At 42.6% G+C, this 18,804-nt stretch overlaps 1 protein-coding gene across 3 annotated transcripts in view; it reads left to right on the forward strand.

The window, feature by feature from the left end:
• FYN (FYN proto-oncogene, Src family tyrosine kinase) overlaps positions 1-18,804 on the forward strand; it is a 140,664-nt gene that overhangs the window by 88,477 nt on the left and 33,383 nt on the right. For all 3 annotated transcript variants that reach the window (XM_082306376.1, XM_082306375.1, XM_082306377.1), the window contains 4 exons: positions 11,746-12,003; positions 12,594-12,690; positions 16,157-16,255; positions 17,364-17,467. In XM_082306376.1, coding sequence (XP_082162502.1) covers positions 11,757-12,003; positions 12,594-12,690; positions 16,157-16,255; positions 17,364-17,467 — 547 coding nt within the window. In that variant the 5' untranslated portion in view covers positions 11,746-11,756. The remainder of the gene's footprint in view (positions 1-11,745; positions 12,004-12,593; positions 12,691-16,156; positions 16,256-17,363; positions 17,468-18,804) is intronic.

The following is an 18,804-nucleotide window of genomic DNA, read 5'->3' on the forward strand; positions in this document are numbered from 1 at the left end:
GCACTCTACAGTGATTCCAAAGGTCTGTAACAGATACCAACTAATAGCCCACCTTGGGTGTATCTTGATTCATAAATATCGAAGATTACTTACTTCCAAGTTGTCAGTCACTCAGACAGATGTCATTTGTGACATATAGGGCCTATCTATTTCCCTCTTCCATTCAGACTTCTTAAATTGGTTGTCACTATTTCTTTTAATATTCTAATAATCTAAATCTAGCTATTAGTTTTCAGGAGTATTATTTTGCGTTGCCACTCTGCAGGTAGAGGGTTTATCCAGTTTTTCTGATGCTTGTAATTAGCATATAGGCACCTGAGAAAGGTCATCAAAACATCTGCTTTGGTTAATGTTGTGCTTGATATGTTTTTGTGCTGAATGCGCTTTCGGTTGTTTATTTAATCAGACTTGCCTAGCCAGCCTGGCTTACAGAGTGTGCATCCGCTCCCTATCAAGAAGTCACTTTCTCTTTACAACACAATCCACAGATCTAACGTCTGTCCCCTGTGCAGTCTTGAGTTTTTTCTCTTTCGGTGCTAGGAAACAGGGAGGAAGTCCAGGCAGGATCTCCAGATCTCCTGAATTGTCAACAGTTGTGCAGTCCATGAGGTGTATTACAAAACAGTCACCTCCAGTGAAACCCTGCCTGCCTTCTCCAGATTATCACCCAGTCCTGCACTTCCCTTTTGTGTTTTAAATGCAAAGAAACAGAGAAACTTCTGTTGTCTGCCTCTTCCTCACACACTGCTCTTTTCATCCTGCTGATGAGGATGGCTGGAACCATCCTCAGGGGCACTTTGGGTCAGTGCTTTTCAACTGCTTATGCTCAGAGAACGAGTCAAACCAGGGAGGACGTGCAGGCAGTGCGAGGGGGAGCTCAAGCACCACCAGCAAAATGCCGGCACAGTGTCCAGTGCGTGTGTATTTGCTTGGTCATGCGTGTGCTATGAGCTTGTGGACCACCTGATGATTTATGAACCCCAGTGCTCCCTGGATCACAGGTCAAGGAACACCACTGTAGATAATCCTGCGTGCTAGGTTGAGCAGATGTCCACTTGGGCAAACAGCCACACACTGTGTGACTAACAGGATCTTCAGGTGTGTTTTTAGAGCTCTGCAAATCTACCTCCATTCACAGGCCAGATTTAAAGCACAGTTTCTTCTCCTAGGCATATGAACCTTGAGAAAGAATGAAAGAGGGAGCAAGAGAAATAAAGAAATCACACTTTCTCTGGCTTGAGGGGAGGGGCTATTAAAAAGTGTTTGTGTCTGCTGTTTTTGTCACTCACTGAGTAGCAGAAAATTGAACTGAAAGAGACTCACCCATTCTCCTGACCAGAGGCAGTTCCATGCCTGGCAGATACTCGTCTAGCCTTCACATTGCTGTAGGCAATCTGTTCCAGGTTGTTTTGCTGTCCTTGCCAATAGAAAGGATTTTCTTCCCTGACACCTAATTTAAATATCCACACCTAATTTAAATCTTCCCCTCCTATTACTCATCTCCTGGTCTACTGATTGCCCCATCCAGGTTTGTGTAGGTTATCTCTGTTTCTAGGGGTGTTTCCCAGCTTTTTGGCACCAAGGACTGTGTGTGGTTAAAAGGAAGGAGAGACGGACCATTGACTTCCTAGAAGACATCTCTGGTGGCACAGATGAAGCCTGCAGCAGCACAGGACTGTAGAATATGCGGAGCTGCAGTTTATAGGGTACTTGGCAAAACAGAGTTGAGAGTCACTGGTCTTAGCGGCCTTGTGGCTGGACAGCAGAGGGCTGTACGCATCAATGCTGCCGCTCTTCTGTAAGAGAGAATGCAAGTTAAGACTTGTCTCCTTCCATGTCCCATTGTCCAGGGTGGTTTTCACTACCATCTCAGCCTCCCACTCTCTTGTTTTCCAGATTTAAAAATCTATGCTAAAAATGCACTAGATGGTAATGTGTCATCTTTGTAATGCTGACAAATTAATCTCCAGGTAGTATCTCAGTTCTTGCCTGTCTGGTTAACATGGCTTAACCTGTGTGCCTCTGAAGTTATTTTCTGGACCAAGAACATCACTTATGTATTACTCACTGTGGTGGGTTGACCCCAGCCAGCAGCTAAGCCCCCCACCCAGTCACTCACTCACTGCCCTCCCAGCAGGATGAGGGAGAGAATCGGAAGGGCAAAAGCAAGAGAACTCATGGGTTGAGATAAAACCAGTTTAATAAGTGAAGGAAATTAAAAGAAAACAAGTGATGCAAAGGCACTCACTCACCACCTCCCAGCAGCAGACTGATGCTCAGCCAGTCTCCGAGCAATGGCTACTTTAAAAAAACTCAGCTTTTATTGCTGAGCACAACATCATATGGTGTGGAATATCCCTTTGGTCCATTGGGGTCAGCTGTCCTGGCTGTGTCCCCTCCCAACCTCTTGCCCACCCCCAGCCTGCTCACTGCGGGGGCAGAGTGAGAAACAAAGAAGGTCTTGATGCTGTGCAAGCACTGCTCAGCAATAGCTAAAACATGGGGGTGTTATCAACACTGCTTTGGTCACAAAGCTAAAGCACAGCAGGGTTTGGGCTGCTATGAAGAAACTTAACCCTATCCAGACCCAGTATACTACCTAAGCTGTCGTACAGAAGTAAGCTGTCATACATTGAAACCACAGTGGCAACATCTGGGTTTGAGAAAGCTGGTCTCACTAATAGCACTGTGTAAGTGTAGGCAGGCTTTTAGTGTCTTCCCGTTACTGATGTAGTCAGTACCTTCAGCACTCTGGTTGCTCACTGGCCTTTGTCACCCTGTGGTTGCCACCTTGTCTGGGGTCTCTCACTGTAAGCATCTTTGCTGTTGCAGCTGAAGCCAGCTGCAGTGATGGTGAGAAGACTGGGGATTTCTTTGTGAGCTGGCTACAGGCAAATTTTTGCTCCTGTTTAGGAAGGAAAGTATTTTTTCCCCCGATGTAACTGGGCAAATAAGGAATTTAAATAACACTTCTAAAATATTAGCAGTAGCAAGTTAGGTGAAACAAGAGCCCCTTCGGGAGGGAACAGCGTCTGGAATGGTCTCAAAGTAAATCATCTCCTGATTTGAGACTCAGCTTGCTCCCATTTCCTTGCTGTCACATCTTCCGAGTTCTTCAGTCACAAAACAAAAATCAGACGAGGCAGAGAAGAGGTTAGTTTCGTTTGTGCGTGGGCAAAGGGGGGTGGAGAGGGACCAATGGGTTTTTTTGAGAGAAAATCTTTCTCTGTGCCTCTTACTTATTCCAAAGAAGCAAACAGGCAGAGCTTCTATACCGCTCCCTTTCCCTTTCCCCCCTTCCTTCCCTGCCCATCCCGATTCAGATTTTGCATTCTGCTCTGTGCCGCTCCTGTGCTGTGGATCAGATGAACACCCATTAATCCCGGGTAGATTCTAAAAATAAGAATTGAAAGAAAAAAAATCAGAACAGTGTGAATCAACCTGCATTCATCTTTCTGTTCTCTTAACGGGGGAAAAGAAAGAGGAAATCAGTGGAGACACTGTTTCACTACTTCTCTTTCCAAGATAAAATGATTGTGGCATTTGCAGTAGTTGTTCTCTTGATACAGGTTTTCTAATTTATATACTTAAAAGGCACTTTAATATTTAGGCACATATTAGCTCAAAATGCTTATGCAGACCATCCGCCCACTTCTCTCTGCTAGTGAATAGAGGTACCACAAGCGGCCTGATGAAGGAGGAACATAGCTTGAATTCACGCTATTGAATTTACATGGTGTTCTTCTGTGTTACTCAGAACCAAGGACTGACCCATCCTTTGGGGGGTTTAACTGTAGAGTAAGCAGTGTGTTTACTGTGTGTAGCTGCTACCTTTAGCTGTTAATTTCAAAGCTTCCTTTAACTCATTTTAAGCACGAAAAAAAAAGAAAGAAATCCTAAGTGCAGTTTTGAGTCTGGCTTGCTCTTCAGTTTATGAATGTAAAACCTGCAGGCCTTCCTTCTCAAGTTAGCTATATATAAGCTACTTTCTTTTGGATTACAAGTGAAGTTTGGATGTTGGTGGGAAAAGAAAAAAACACAGAAGAACCTCTCCTCAGAACTGATCTTCCTGTGCTGCATTTTTTTTAGGGCATCTTTTTTTTAAAGTAATAAAAGCCCTGAGACAGTACAAGGCGTAACTCAGTTACTGTTACTTTAAGAGATTGCAGGGTGAGACTCTGCTTTAATTGCTTCTTACGTTTTGTTCTGGTTTGGTTTTTCTGAAAAGGATGTATCACAGAGAGTGGAAGAAAATTCACTGTTTTTTGAAAAAGATGAGGCCATGACATTCACAGACTCAGCTGGCAAAGAAGCTGCAGAAAACCAAAAGGGTGGCAACGTGTCCTTTTGTGGGCAGTTTGGAGCGTTTGTCTCCTCTTCTTGCATCAGTTGCATTGGGGAGCTTTTGATTACAGTTGCTTGTACAGCTGCGCTGTGCTAATGCATCTTCTTGTGGCCTTGCCAGGTGACCTCCCCACCAGCGAGCTACCAGCCAGTCCCACCACAACTGTCCCTCAAAAAAGCACCACACATGGACACGGTTATTGTCCCTCCTGCACAGCTGGAACACTGACTTCCTTTTTCCTCTTTAGCTTGTAATAAATAGATTGTATACATATATAGATAATAAATAGATTGTATAGATATATAGATAATAAGTAGATTGTCTAGATTGTAATAAATATCTTGCTGGAGAGGGACCATACCCCACCAGCAGGACGATGGATCTGTTTGTTGAGACATTCATCACTCTTTCTTCCTGGCATTCAGTGGCCACCTTCTGTGCCCCATGGACAGCTGTGCTCACAACCTCTGGCAGAAACCAAGGGTCTGGTTGTAGTTCAATGAAATCCTTCAACACGCACCGTCCCTTTGCCGTTCCTGGCCTCTGAGGCTGGCTGAAATTAAACAGGCAAGAAGAAGCCCAAATCTTCATCTTTCATAAATGACTCTTAGTTCAGGTCCCAAAGGGGAAAAAGAGGGGAAGCAAGCACAGTGCTATACTTTGCAGACCTGTGTTACAACTTAGACATTGTCTGTAGTGTCAGGATGCTGTCGTTTCCCGGGCCGTGTCCCCAGTCACTCAGTAAACGGGAAGGAACAGCGGAGCAGAATATGGCAGTTCAAAGCTCCTTGCAGGCTCTGCTCTTCTCATGGCAGCAGGAGCGGCTCATTTTCCTGAATCCCTTCTGACACCATTGTAGAAGACTTCCAAAGCAACTTTATGCCGACAAGAAACAATAGTAAGAGTGCTCCAGCACTGTCAAAGGCATTTGCTTTGAGCCAAAGCAGTATGGCAGCAGGAGTTCATGTAAGACTGCTCTTCCTAATCCTCTGGCCATGGATGTCCATTGACACTGGGCATTGGCGTGACTTTTGACTGTTGCAGACAAACAAGCAATTAAACTGCTGAGATTTTTCTGCTCAGCCCACTAAAGCAGAGTACGGGGGTGAAGCATTAAAGGACTCTCTTCAAAAATCAAATGAATGCAGCCCAGGCATTTTTCAGTGCTGTTTTTCTCATGAAAACGCTGTTTCAATGCAGTCATTGATCCTGATACATCCTGATCCTTGACTTGAAGTTTTGCCCTGGTGTTTCTGGCCTTTTGTTCAGGAATACCACATTGTGTATGTGAGATTTTTTGCATATCTTTAATAGTCACGGGACATGCAGCGATGGTACTGCATCTTCTCTGATTTACGTTTTTTAATGCAGTATGACAGGTGTGGTGCACATGTAGGTTTGCAGGCATTTTACACAAATCCCCAGTCTCCAGCCTCCTTTAAGCATGAACCAGATCTATCACACTGCAGTAAATTCTATTGTTTCTAGATTGGGCCATTAGTATAAAAAACATATGTATATATATATAGTAACCCGCAACCCAGAAGCCTGAGAAATAATGAATAACACCCAACAGTTCTAATTATTTTAAAGCATTTTTTGTATCTGTCTGACCTGCTTTATGATTCCTAAAAATTGTGGAATCACTGGTCAAGCTGGAATGAAGGCAGTCCTCTAAAATGTCCCAGAGTTAATAGATATAAACAAAAATAATGCAACAAGTGTTGCTATTTTATTCCATCTGTTTAATTTGCATTGGCTTGAAACTGACACAGAATGAATTCTGGAAATCCAAAATGCTCCCATCAGCATAGTTGTGAGTCAAAGAGAGGTCAGCAAGCAGACAGTGTGAGAATTACTGACCTACATAGGACTAGTTTTAAGTGCCTGCTTGTTGCCCAACTTGGAATGCCTTCCTAATAACTTGTAATAGTCAAAGTGGGTGAGCAAGACTTTTCTGAAAATTGGGGGTTTTAATGTGTCTCAGGCTTGTGTTTCAAAATATGTGCTCCATCAGTTTCTCTGTAGGGAGCTAGTAATGGTGGCATGGAAAGTAAGACATTTTAAATTCAGGGTAAATTTCTGTGTTGATTATTCCCCCTATCCAGCCTGCAGGAGGCATTCCACAGAAAACTGAAGTCTCTTTTAAAAATTTTTGTAGTTCTTATTCTTGGAAAGCCTTTTCTGTCCTTCTTGCATCTTTACGGTAACCCAGAATGTGGCATTTTGAATATGAAATCCTACTGTAGCTCATGAAATTTAGTTTATTTGATGTCACAGACTGATACTTCTGTGGTGCTTTCAGCAAAACATAAAACACGAAGAAGATATCCCTTAGAGAATATATTTTTCACAGCCATGCTGGATGCAGCCCTTGATTTGATTAACAAGCCTGTTCACCACAGAGACTGAATAAAAGCCAAGGATTTTGTTCTTCTGATTCCCGTGTTTCTTAACTCAGCTTTCCTGCTGGTGCTTTCCAGACAAGATTTGTAGATTTGGTCAGAAAAAGACAGTTGACAGTTACCAGTCATCCAGCCTTTCCCTTTCATGTCTTTCACTGGAGGAAGTTCTCCTAAAAATATACCGTCAAATTTAATTCCAAAGAAAACCATGGAGAGGAAGGAGAATGCAGCCTGCTGGGTCTGAACCCACTCCCCGTCTCTTCGGCAGGTTGGAGCCCTCTTCTGTGGTGGTCTCTTTTTCCAGGCAAGGGGTTGGAGGACAGAGGCCATGGCATGGATAGGAGGGTGCAGAATAGATTGGTGTCTCCCTGCATCTCCCTGTACCCCTCCCTCAAACTTTTTAAGGATCCACTTTTTTCTACAATACTCAAAAAAGCAGTTTCTGAAGAGATACTGTCATTCAGAGTTTCAGCCACGAGTTGCAACATCTTACGGAAAAAATTCCAGGGATCTGAAGGAGTGAATTTACACCAGACTTCCTCCCATCCATCTCTTCCTGATGGTTTACAACTGCAGAAGCTAGACTAAGCAAAGGCTTATCAATACTTTTTGCTTTTCAAATATGTTGGAACTTTTCCCTTTAAAATAGAAGTATGAAAAATGGACTTTTCCTGGTACTCCTGGACTTTTCCTAGGTTTCAATTAGCTAACAGAGAACTGATTTTGTTTCTGTTAAAGGAGCGGATGTCTGGCTTTGGCGGGTATTTCAGTCTTGGCTTCCATTTTGTATCAAGAACTAACAACCCACTAGAAAAACTGAAGGAGGGTGATTTACAATAATAATAACAGTGTTAATAACATCTTCTTATCCTTCATCTGTTTCCTAACTGAAAGTAATTAAGGTGCTATAATTATAAAAATAATTAATAATGATATAATTAATTTTGTATCTTTGTCGAATAATGTTTCCACCATGTGGGAGGAAACTACTATTCTGGTTAGGGTGATGTTGGATTGCTTGCAATATAAATGTTGGAGTCCAAGAAATATAACAAGGACAAGAAAGGAGACAAATAACATAATGGTTATTTTCATTTGTCTCTAAGGAAGTCTCAAAAACCATGTAAATGTTTTATGTTTTCATGAAAACACATGTTTTATATTGCCCATAAAAACATAACTTTAAAATAAACAAATTCAACTTGCTTGCATTAGAAAAGTTCATTTTAATTAGGCTAGTTACATACCTTTTAACAATACCAGTGTCAAATTATGAGAATGCTGCGTGACCCATAGCTCACACATCTGAGAAATGCTGCCTTTCCTAATGGAAATGGAATAAAATCTTGTTCCTTTACCGTAAGTTGCGCAGCATGTTGGATGAACAACGTTGCCTGCTCGTCTCTAGAGAATTTGGTGTAAAACAGCTCCAGATTTTGTTTGGTGATCTCAGAGCTGGCTGAGTAACTCCAGCCTTCCACAGCTCCAAATGCTGACGTGCAGGGAGATGAGACTTTCGGATATTAAAAGCCTGCTCTGTGATACTGAAGGAGATTAGTTTTTGGAATCCATTCATTGACACAAAGGCCGATGCTGAATGGAGGTTATATTTATTGTCTATGAAACCCCTGAGTTAGCTGAAATCACTTTAAGCATGTACATGCATACATGTATTCTCTCACATTTAGCCAACTCCCCATGATGTTGGTTTCTTTGAGCCAGGAACAGACAACTTTCAGGGACTTGGCTTGAAAAGATGCGAGCATGTAACACCCTCTGTCACATTTTACAAGAGGCTACAATCAAGCAGTCTTTATGCTCAGATTGTCTAGACACTGTGACAAAGCAGGAAAGGGCAAGTGAAAGAAAAAGCCCTTTTGTCAGTCTTTCACTTTGCATCAAATTCTCCTTCCCTGTGCACCACCACTGCCAGCAAAAAGATAAAGGGAGCAAAACCCCAACAAAAATCAGGAAACTGATAATTCACTGGTTTTCTATTCATATCATTCCTACTAAAAAGAAAACCCCAAACCATTATTTTTCTGAAACTACCAGGACATATGTATACCATCTCCTGGTTTGTTCAGGTCTTTCAGAATTAATATTTTGAACAATTTTGGTTTTGCAGCTGATTTGTAGTTCTAACTTTTTCTTCATCAAGGCGTAAATGAAGTGTGTAGGGCTGTCTTGTCAGCACTTGTAAATTGGTATGTGAAATCTTCCCAGATTTCAGTGGAGACTTTTGTCCCTGCTCAGCTGAACATTTGTGAATGAGCAACAAGAAAACCCCTTTCCCCCCACCGCTCTCCCAGATTTCATATCTCCCATGTCTTTTTTTCTTTCATTCTTTCATTTTCTTTTCTACTTTTTCTTGGGAAAACACATGGGAAAAAATAAGAGGAGAAAAGAAGCTGGGAGGGGAAAGGGAGGAGGCAATAGAGTTTCACAGGAAGGTAAGGTTGCAAGCCAACAAAAAGGCTGCTGAGATCCTTCTTTAAATAGTAAAGCCTGGATATCACTTAACTGTTTTGAAGTGAATAAGTGTTATGTTCCAGCATGAGTCCCGGACTCATCCTCCCACCCAAAGCCTCCCTGGGCTCTGCCCATGCTGGTAGCAGTGAGATGAGCTGTCACCCCATGGGGCCTTGCCCTCCCTTGTGGCCCTGCTTCGCTCCCTGGCATTGCACGTGGGGCTCCTTGGCTCTGAGAGGAGCCGGGAAAACCTCACCTCGGAGTGACATCTCCAAGCAGAGGGTCTCCAGAGCCAGACTGTCCTGCTGTTGAAACAAGTGAAAACAGCAGAGATATGTGTGCAAGCAGATTTTCACAGCTGATACGAAGCTGCCCAGGGCACCTTTGCACCCGTCGCCGTCGCTGTGGCCTCACCTGGAGTCGCTGCTGGTCCCAGGGATGGACAACCTCGAGCCCCAGCACGGTACCCCGCACCTCCAGCACCAGCCCAGCTACCAGGGTGAGCAGAGGCTGGAGGCCAGCACGGCTGCTGCAGCAGTAGCACCAGCAGTGCAACCTCCAGGCTGCAAACCCCTTTCCCTCGCCCTGTTGTTGCTGTAGTTTCTTGAGGGATCCCAGCTCATGCCGCCTATTACAGCAAGTGCAGAGTCAAGAGTCCTTGTTTCTGTTCGTGTGAAGAGACTTATAGGTTTTGGTGAGGGAACTCTGCTGAGTGAATGTGGCATCTTGAAGGAAAAAGAGAAATGCAAAAAGGGAGCCTTTAAGTTAAGCTAAGAGCAAGAGACAGTAGACCTGTGCTAACTAAAGGCAATACAGCTCAGGGAAATACATTAAAATGGTGTTTGTTTTTCTGAACAGGCTTGTAGAATAACCGGAAGTATCTTCAAATTGTAGAAAATACCCTTCAACAGAAGGGTTTTTTTAATTAGGCAGGTTTAGGAAGCAGGTATCCAGATTGTGGACTGTCACAAACGAGCAGGGAGCTACTGCATAATTTTTCAAGCATTAGCAGTGGAGGAATATGCTTTTTCTGAATCCCGTGAGTTTGTCAAAACCAATTTCCTGTGTTGATGTTGGGGTAAGGCATACAAAACAGCCAGCCTGGCAGCTACAGAAAAATGAGGATATTTGAAAAAGGATAGGCTTTTTATTTACCCTAAGTGATGGATATTGGCTGAAATGTGAAAAGAAATATGAAAAAACCAAAAAAACTTTGCTATATTTTTTTTTATGTTCTATGTATTTTCTCCCTGCCTATTTGTATATTCTGAACAAAGCATGTCCAGTAATTCTAATTTTTTCAAAGATTTTTCTGTTGTCACTGCTCTTCTTGCAGCCCCAGTGTTTAGACTGTGTTGTTTGTGTGCCAGGTTATGTGTAGGAGTCACTGTACCAGTTCAGATCAAGGATGCATCCAGACGAGTATCTGATTCCCTAGATTCATCACACGCAGCTTCAGAAACTCGGGTTTTGTGCCTAGATTCAGTTCGAGTCAATCGGAAAGAGTTTGGTAACACCAGCACATGGGTTATAAGATGTTAGAGCTGACAGATGAAAAGCAATACCGGGTAACAGGACTAACCTTGGAGGGCTGCTTCTAAGATGTGGCCAATCACCCTCTGTCTCCCTCCACCTAGAGATAGGTAGGTACCTAAAATTAAGAGAGATTAACCCAGGCCCTGGTAGTGCCCCATGAGGGTGCTAAAGAAGAGGTTGCAAGAATTAAAAACTTAGCACAACCTTTTCCAAGCCATACCCTCTCTATTTCCTCCTGTCCGGGATCCGGACTTGGAGACGCTCTGCATTTGACGTGTTAATTCCTCCATGACTTTCTCTAGTCTCTTAACTCATGTGTACCTTTGGCTGCCCCACCATCCACTAGCGGCAGGTTTTACACTTCTGTTCAGTACTGCATAAAAGGGCGCTTCCTTTTGTTTTTGTTGTGCCACCTGATGAGCTCCCTCCTACTTTCCTGTGCTGTGCTAACTATCAGCGCATTGAGTCTGCTTTTCCGCTTGTCACGCAGAGCTCCAGCAATGGAAAAAGGTCGTATTGCCTTTAGGTGAAGTCAGCTCTTATGTAGTTGGCAATGTCAAACGTGAACCGTGAGCCGAGTGCCTTGCTCTGTGTTTCGAGGACAGACTTGAACACCTCCGGCTGCACTTTTTGGCTGAGTCCTTTGCCTGCCAGTCATGCTCTCCTGGCGAAGGGTGAGTGAGAGGGGTTTCATCCTCTTGCTACCTCTGTGCAAGCCATTGCCTGGCAGGGCTGGGCAGAGAGCTGCCACTGCCCTAAGAGCAGGCAGGATCTCCTTCCCCAGGCCTTGATGGGAAACAACTGTGAGGAAGACTTCGTGTGAGCTTTTCCCAACGTGTTGCTGTTTATATTCAAATCACTGTGGGGTTTTTTCAAAGTACTTAACTTCTGAGGGGTGAACTTAATTTGATCCCTATCATATCTGGGTTTGGGGGAGATCTGGTGAGCATCCACGTATGAACACCTGTCCTTTCCTTCCTCTCCTAGGATTTTAGATAATGGGCTGTGTGCAATGTAAGGATAAAGAAGCAACAAAACTGACTGATGAGAGGGATGGCAGTTTAACTCAAAGCTCAGGCTACCGCTATGGGACAGATCCCACTCCGCAGCACTATCCTAGCTTTGGTGTGACTTCAATCCCAAACTACAACAACTTCCATGCCACAGGAGGCCAAGGACTGACTGTGTTTGGTGGAGTCAATTCCTCCTCTCATACAGGGACACTGCGTACAAGAGGAGGAACAGGTGAGTTTCTTCTTTTGGTGCTCTTAGTGAGTATCAATCACATAATTACAGCAGAGGCACGACTGTCTCAGCATGCTGTTTTTGGGAAGTGTTATTTCATGAAATAGTGCAAAGAATTGAAGTAGGGGCGGAGCGGGGTCTTCAGCCCTACCTTTGCTAACTTGCAGGTGCTTGTTCACTTGGGGGGTGAGAAATTATGTATACACACCCAATTTGGCTGACTGACTGCTTCATCCCTCTACCAGGGATCGGAAAGTGTGGTCTGAGCCACCTCAAGTAGTTAACAGGAAATACTTGGCATGGCTATGGCTAAACTCTGTCTTCAAACCCCCTTTGCCCGCTTGGGATCCTACACTGTTTGTGGGTATCAAACCAAGAGTACTGATGACTGTACAGAGTGAAGGAGGTGGCATGCCCGCTGGCTGCATAAAAGCAAAGGGATCGGAAGGGTTGTCTGAAACTGGCTTCAGTTTATTTTGCTGCTCAGCAAGCGGGACTAGCTTACATTTGGCTTAGCCACCTCATCTCTTGAGACTCCTTTCCTTCCTGTTTTTTGTGATGGAGTGTAACTCACCTGTCTTCTTCTTTAGGTGTAACTCTTTTTGTGGCGCTTTATGACTATGAAGCAAGAACAGAAGATGACTTGAGTTTTCACAAAGGAGAAAAATTTCAAATACTTAACAGCTCGTAAGTTTTAGGCTTGGGAATACGCTTTTTAATATTTTTAAACTTACACTGTTGAAAATTATATTTGCTTATGTTATTAGTAAAATCTAATGTTGGGTATTCAAGATATGTAGGGTTTTTACTCTATGCTTACTTGTCTTTGCATTTAGTGCACTTTTGCAAAGTGTTTTATTATTGAAAAGAAAAACTTCAACCACATGCAGCTTTACTTCAAAAATCAGCATTAGATTGTGTGATTCACTGCTTACATTTCACAGTAAACTCACATTCAGAACTGAGAGTACCAGCTCTGTACTTTACCAGTAGTCACAGAAGTCCTGCAAAGCACGTACTAACACTTTTTGCAATCTGCTGCAAGTATCTCTACACAGAAACAAGCTAAAAACTGATTCACAAAAGAGATGTTACCCAGACTTGCGTACCAAGTTTAAAAGCATTTTTTTTTTCCTTTTAAAGGTGGGTGATACAGTCAGAACATGCTAGGAAGTTCTGTTAAGTGAGAATGCACCATTGTACAGTTGCATTTGGCTTGAAAACCACACTTTCATCCTGGAAATCATCAGCTTAAAATTAATTTTATTAACTGCCCATAGAAAAAAATCCCTTAGCAATTTAAAAATAACATCTAAAACTTACTGTGCTACTGACCTATATCTGAACATCTTGTAATTCTTGACTAAGAATACAAAGTTGAAGGCTCTGTGTTATGTTCAGTACTGCTATCATGTGGAGGTAAAAATGGGTTAACAACCAAGTTTGTCACTTTCTAGAGGCTTTGTGATATTGCTCTCATCTTTTTTTCTTACACTATGTGACAGTGAGGCAAATTCATCCCTGGTGCAACTTGTTAATTTTAATAGAACAACTCCAGGCTTGGAGTTGGCTCAACGTGCATTAAAGTTTTTAAAAATAAAAAATCAGGTAATTCTGTGGAATATTTCATGAAGCTATGAAGCTGAAGAGCTTTGATGTAGATGAAAGCACAGAAAATTCAGTTACGACTTGTAGAGGGAGCAGCAGTTTAAAAACCTCTCTACTTCTAAATTAGCACTTGGAAAAAAAACTTTTTTAACCTATCATCCATTTTTGTTCACATTGCCTGCCGCTTTCCTAACCTTGCACAAACTATGCCGTAACTTGAAACAAGAAGAAATTCCACGCATTATAAATTCCTTACACATGCCAGTTGATGAAATCAGGGGCTGCTCACCGGGACTTGCGGAGCAATCATACTTGGAGTTGGTGGGACAGAAAGGTTCCCCAACGTGTGGGCAGTTGCAGTGAATGCATTTTGGTGCAGGTAACTACTGCCTGGAGGAAGGTTTTCTAAGAGAAAAAACCCCAAGCATCCACTGATTTTCTTGTAGGATTATAAAAGCTCAGTTCCCATCGTAGTCACCTCTGTCTGCTTATAAACAGGGACCTAACCACACTCCTGGAGTACTGACAGCCAGGCTGGGAACCTCCAGAAAGCAGCTTTTCCATGAGAATGCTTCCTCTCTTCACTTATATCAGAAATGATACGAAAGAAGCCCATTTTTTTAAGAGTCTGACAACGCTGCTTGCAACCAGAAAGCATATATGTGCACAAAGCTAGTTTGTCTGGAATTTTTGGAGGGGTTTGGAATTTTTTTTTTTTAGCTCTCAACAAATGAAATTTGATTTGTGCTTTGGATTAAAAGTTCAGGACAGCAGTACCTGAAATGGCGTACAGAGGGTATCCCTGTGATTTGAAATCAGAAATGATACTACAGGCAGTCGGGGGGTTAAGAGGTACCTGCAGGGGTAGTTCAGAGCAGAACCTGACTTCGGGGCTCAGAAACACTCGGCCATCCCCTGCATCCCTACTGCCACTCCCGCACACCCTGGCTAGCCCCATTGACTAGCCGCCTCCTACCTCAGTTGGGTGTCTAAAATTAAGAGCTGTGAAAAAGGTCTGCATTCCTCCTCCTTTCTGGCAGTGCTTTCAGAGATTTAAGCTTCTCTGTCAAAGCAGAGGGGGTTGTTCCTGATGTGGGGATCATCTACGGGACTGCTTTTTTCCTCCCTAGATATGATAAAATACCTCCATCTAGTGGACTGTCTGTACAGTAAGGAGAAGAAATGTAATGGTACAATTTATCAACCACAGTATGGCATAATCTCTCAGAAATATTCTACAGCAACATATGGGGGAAGGATTAGCACTTCAGCTGACAAAATTAGGGATGTAAACAGATAGGGCCATTTGCCTGACATACTAATGCACACAAGGTGTGTTAAAATAGTGTCAGCTGCCAGCCTCTGGAAAAGATACTTGTTCTTCACTGTTTTGAACTGTAGAATTGGAAACGTCTCCTTTTTGACTAATCACAGCTGTTTTCTAGTTGTTTTCCATAGAGTTCATACTCCTTCAAACTGTTAAAGAAAGTGGAGTTGAAAATTTAAAGTAAGAGCTCACCTTGACACAACCTTTCCTGCTAGTAATAGCTTAGACAACGTGTTTTCTGTAACTGCTTGCTTACAGAAGAGGCTGAATTCTCCAGCCACGTTTGATAACAGTGTTTTATTTAGTGAACAAGTCTCTGTTTTACAGAGAGGGGAACTGAGAAAGAGTTTGTAAGCAGTCCAGAAATAGAAAAGAGAATGCTTATTAGTAGTGGTAGGAGTTAAACATCGGTGAATCTGGTGCTGAGTGTGAAATACAAATTGCTAAATCCCAAATCATTGCATCCTGTAAAAAGCTGAGAAATAAACTTCTCTTAAAGCTGGACATTCTACAGCAACGTGCATTGTCTGTACCATGTACACACACATGTATGACAAAAATTGATGCTAAGCCTGTGGAACGCTGCCATAAGATGGTCCTGCATGGACCTCTTCATATTTAAATGTTGTAGAAGAATGGGGTTTTGTAAGTATTTGAAAATGCAGCTAAGTCCTTTGCTACTTCAGATACCTTCTCTAGATGACCAAGAGAGGGAATCTAAACAATGAAGCGTGATCCTTAAGGGCTATCTAAAACTCCATGTTGATAGATGGCTTTTTGATGCCTTTGGGTTTCAGATTAATTATCCCCATAGAAGTTTAAAATTAGCAGCGGATGTGACAGTGTTCAGTTTGGCAGTTTTTCTATGAGCTCTCTCAAGGGTCTGTATTAGAATAATTGCTATGGAGACAGTTTTCAATATTCTCGTCCAAATCCAGCCCTCACCAAACCTGATTTCACTGGGTTGTTATGCCTGTTTATGCCATTATGCTACGTTTGGAAGGCTACTCACCACTGAAATAATAAAGGGTGTAAAGAAATATGTATATTATTTGGGTTTAGATGCAAACAGCGCGTTCAGAAGCACGCTGGTGATCAAGAGATGAGTTGCTGTGGATTCTTACACCGTGCAGCTGCAGGTGCTGTTAGCAAAGTCAGATCATTGTCTTTAGAGCTGTGTCTCGCTCTCACTTCTCGTCCTCATCTCTGTTTCTGCAGGGAAGGAGACTGGTGGGAGGCCCGGTCCTTGACTACAGGCGAAACTGGTTACATTCCCAGTAATTATGTGGCTCCAGTCGATTCCATCCAAGCAGAGGAGTATGTTTTCTTTTCGTTGTAAAGACCCATTAGTGCTGTGTTTGAAGGAGGTTCAAGGAGTTGGTTTTGATTGATTGCAGAGATTTTTCAAATGACTTACATTATTTTTATTTCAGTTCTTAACTGCACTGATAAATAATTAGGTTATTAGTAACAAAAGAAGCACAAGCTCAGTGCTTTTTCAATGTCAAAACAAAGGAAGAAAACCTAAAGGAACATAGGTCTGCTTCCTTTATTCAAGTGTCAACTAATTTCAAGCTTTAAGCGAAAAGTGCCCTTGCTTTTCCTGAACCAACTTGTAAAAATACTTTGAGTCAATTAGTGTGCAAACTGTCTATTAAAGAGGGCACGTTGTATCAACAAATATCTACCAATAGGTAGGATGCCTACAACACATACAGCAGGCAGCATAATGAGGACATATCTATGCAGAAAATGGAGTGCTGTGTGTGTCCGTATTATTCCCAGTATAAAAGATATACTGGAGGAGCTTATAGAGCTAAGCAGGTACTACTGTAGTCTGTACTTCAGGTTGTACTTGGTTGATTGTGAAACAAAAAAAAAAAAGAAAAAAAATTGCTGCAGGAAGGAAAAAGGTGCCAAAACTCTGAAAGCCTTATACAACCACAGTAAAGTGGTTGCATCTGGTCCTTCTCTGAGGTTTTATAGCTGTGCTGCAACAAAAATATTGAATACTACCACATCACTATGTAAGTCAAATATGTAGTTTATAGCAACATCTATAAAAATACTGCTCTTTGGCAGCAACACATTTTTCTGCCCTTTTCCTTGTCTATTTCTTCCTCCCACCAAGTCCTGCTCTGTTTGTCAAAGTCTGGCCTTTGTCGTAAGACACTGAACAAGCATTCTCAGCATCTGCTGATTATAGGCTTAATGCAAAGTGTTACTGCACAGCATATACAACATCTACTACACAGTTTGCCCCATTAGCTTCCCACCACAGTAAAAGAGACACAGTGTGACAAAAATGATTGAATATACTTGAGTAACCATAGTTTCCGCAAATAATCCTCCATGTCTGAGCTCCGTGACACTACCTAGTAATCCTATGTAGCAACTGTCTTACTATTTCTGATGTTTCCCTAAGGTGGTACTTTGGCAAACTTGGCCGAAAAGATGCTGAGAGGCAGCTGTTGTCATTTGGAAACCCCAGAGGTACCTTCCTGATCCGGGAAAGCGAAACTACCAAAGGTAGGCTGGCCAAAGCTGTTCTGACTACAAATGAGAAGATGTATGAGAAAAATTGTGCTAAGTTTGTGAAATATTGTTTTCAGTGGTATGAAGGTACAGATAAGTGTCATCTTGCATATATGTGTGCTAGGGAATTAGATGTCTGGACATCCCAGGTCGCAGAGTGAGTGTTCAAAGCAGAGAACAACAGCCCGAGTGCAACACATGCCATGCTCAACCCATGGTATCTGCAGTGCGAGTCATGCACAGGCAGGGTGCTCTGCTCTGCTGTGACACTCTGAACATCACGCTGTCTCTTTCAACACGTGTGTTGAGGATACTACTATTGCAATGGAGTTGGGTGGAGAGTGGCCCCTCAGAACAACAGCTCTGGGGCTACAGGAGGCAGACCTCCTGTTGTCCATATTCAGGTCCAGGCACAGCCAGCTGGCTTACTGTGAACAGATGCTGGGAATCTCCAGTCTAGCTTGGTGAAAATTACTGCTTACTTCTGAACAAGCAGAATATTTGAACCTTCTTGCCTGGAAGACGTAAGATAAGGTTTGGGGGGGCGGGGGGGGAGGGAGGTACTGGTTATTATTTTGGGAAGATTAGGGGATTTTTTGGCCTTTCCCCTTTGAAATGCTGGATCCCTGGGGGGGTGGGGAAAGATACAGCAGTTTTAAATTCATAGATTAACAGTGAAAAGACTTGAAAATATTTCTAATTAATATATTCATAAAGCATTCAACTCTCTCCATTCTGTTGAAGTCAAGTGGAAGGATGTATTCTCCTCCTTCCCTCTAAAAATATTGGATGAGTTCCAGTTTTCTTGGTGGGTGCTACCTTTGCTTTTACATTTTGTTCATGAGGCCTGTCAGCATCTTCTTCAAAGCTTCACATGTATGAAAAGATCTCTGTAAGTCATACAACCATTGAGGAGAAAACCTGTAACTAAGTGAAAACAAACCTGGCCATTTCTCAATTAACCAGCAATCCAAAACAATAGCTGTGGGAAGCATAAGTCACTAGAATTAATTCCATGTAAGTTCTGAAGTCTAATGATGGTTCATATAATTAAAGCACTGACTTGTCAGTGCTTTGATCAGAGCGCACGCTGTCAGCTAGAGTTAGCATGCAAAGTGGCTGGAGTCATGCCTGGTAAAGGGGCTTAAAGCAGAGAAGCACTACTTCCCACTCCTCTCTACCTGACCTATCCTCAGATGCTGCATTCTGTCATCTAAAATTGTAAGTAAGTTTTATATTTTTGACTCCTGCAGTCACTGGATTCTTCCTTCGCTGCCTGTAACTGAAGACTGTTTCTGATGCAAAATCTGAATAGATATGCTGTTGTTTCA

This window comes from Platalea leucorodia (genome assembly GCF_965183815.1).
Source record: "Platalea leucorodia genome assembly, chromosome: 3".
In the NCBI taxonomy this organism is placed as follows: Eukaryota; Metazoa; Chordata; class Aves; order Pelecaniformes; family Threskiornithidae; genus Platalea; species Platalea leucorodia.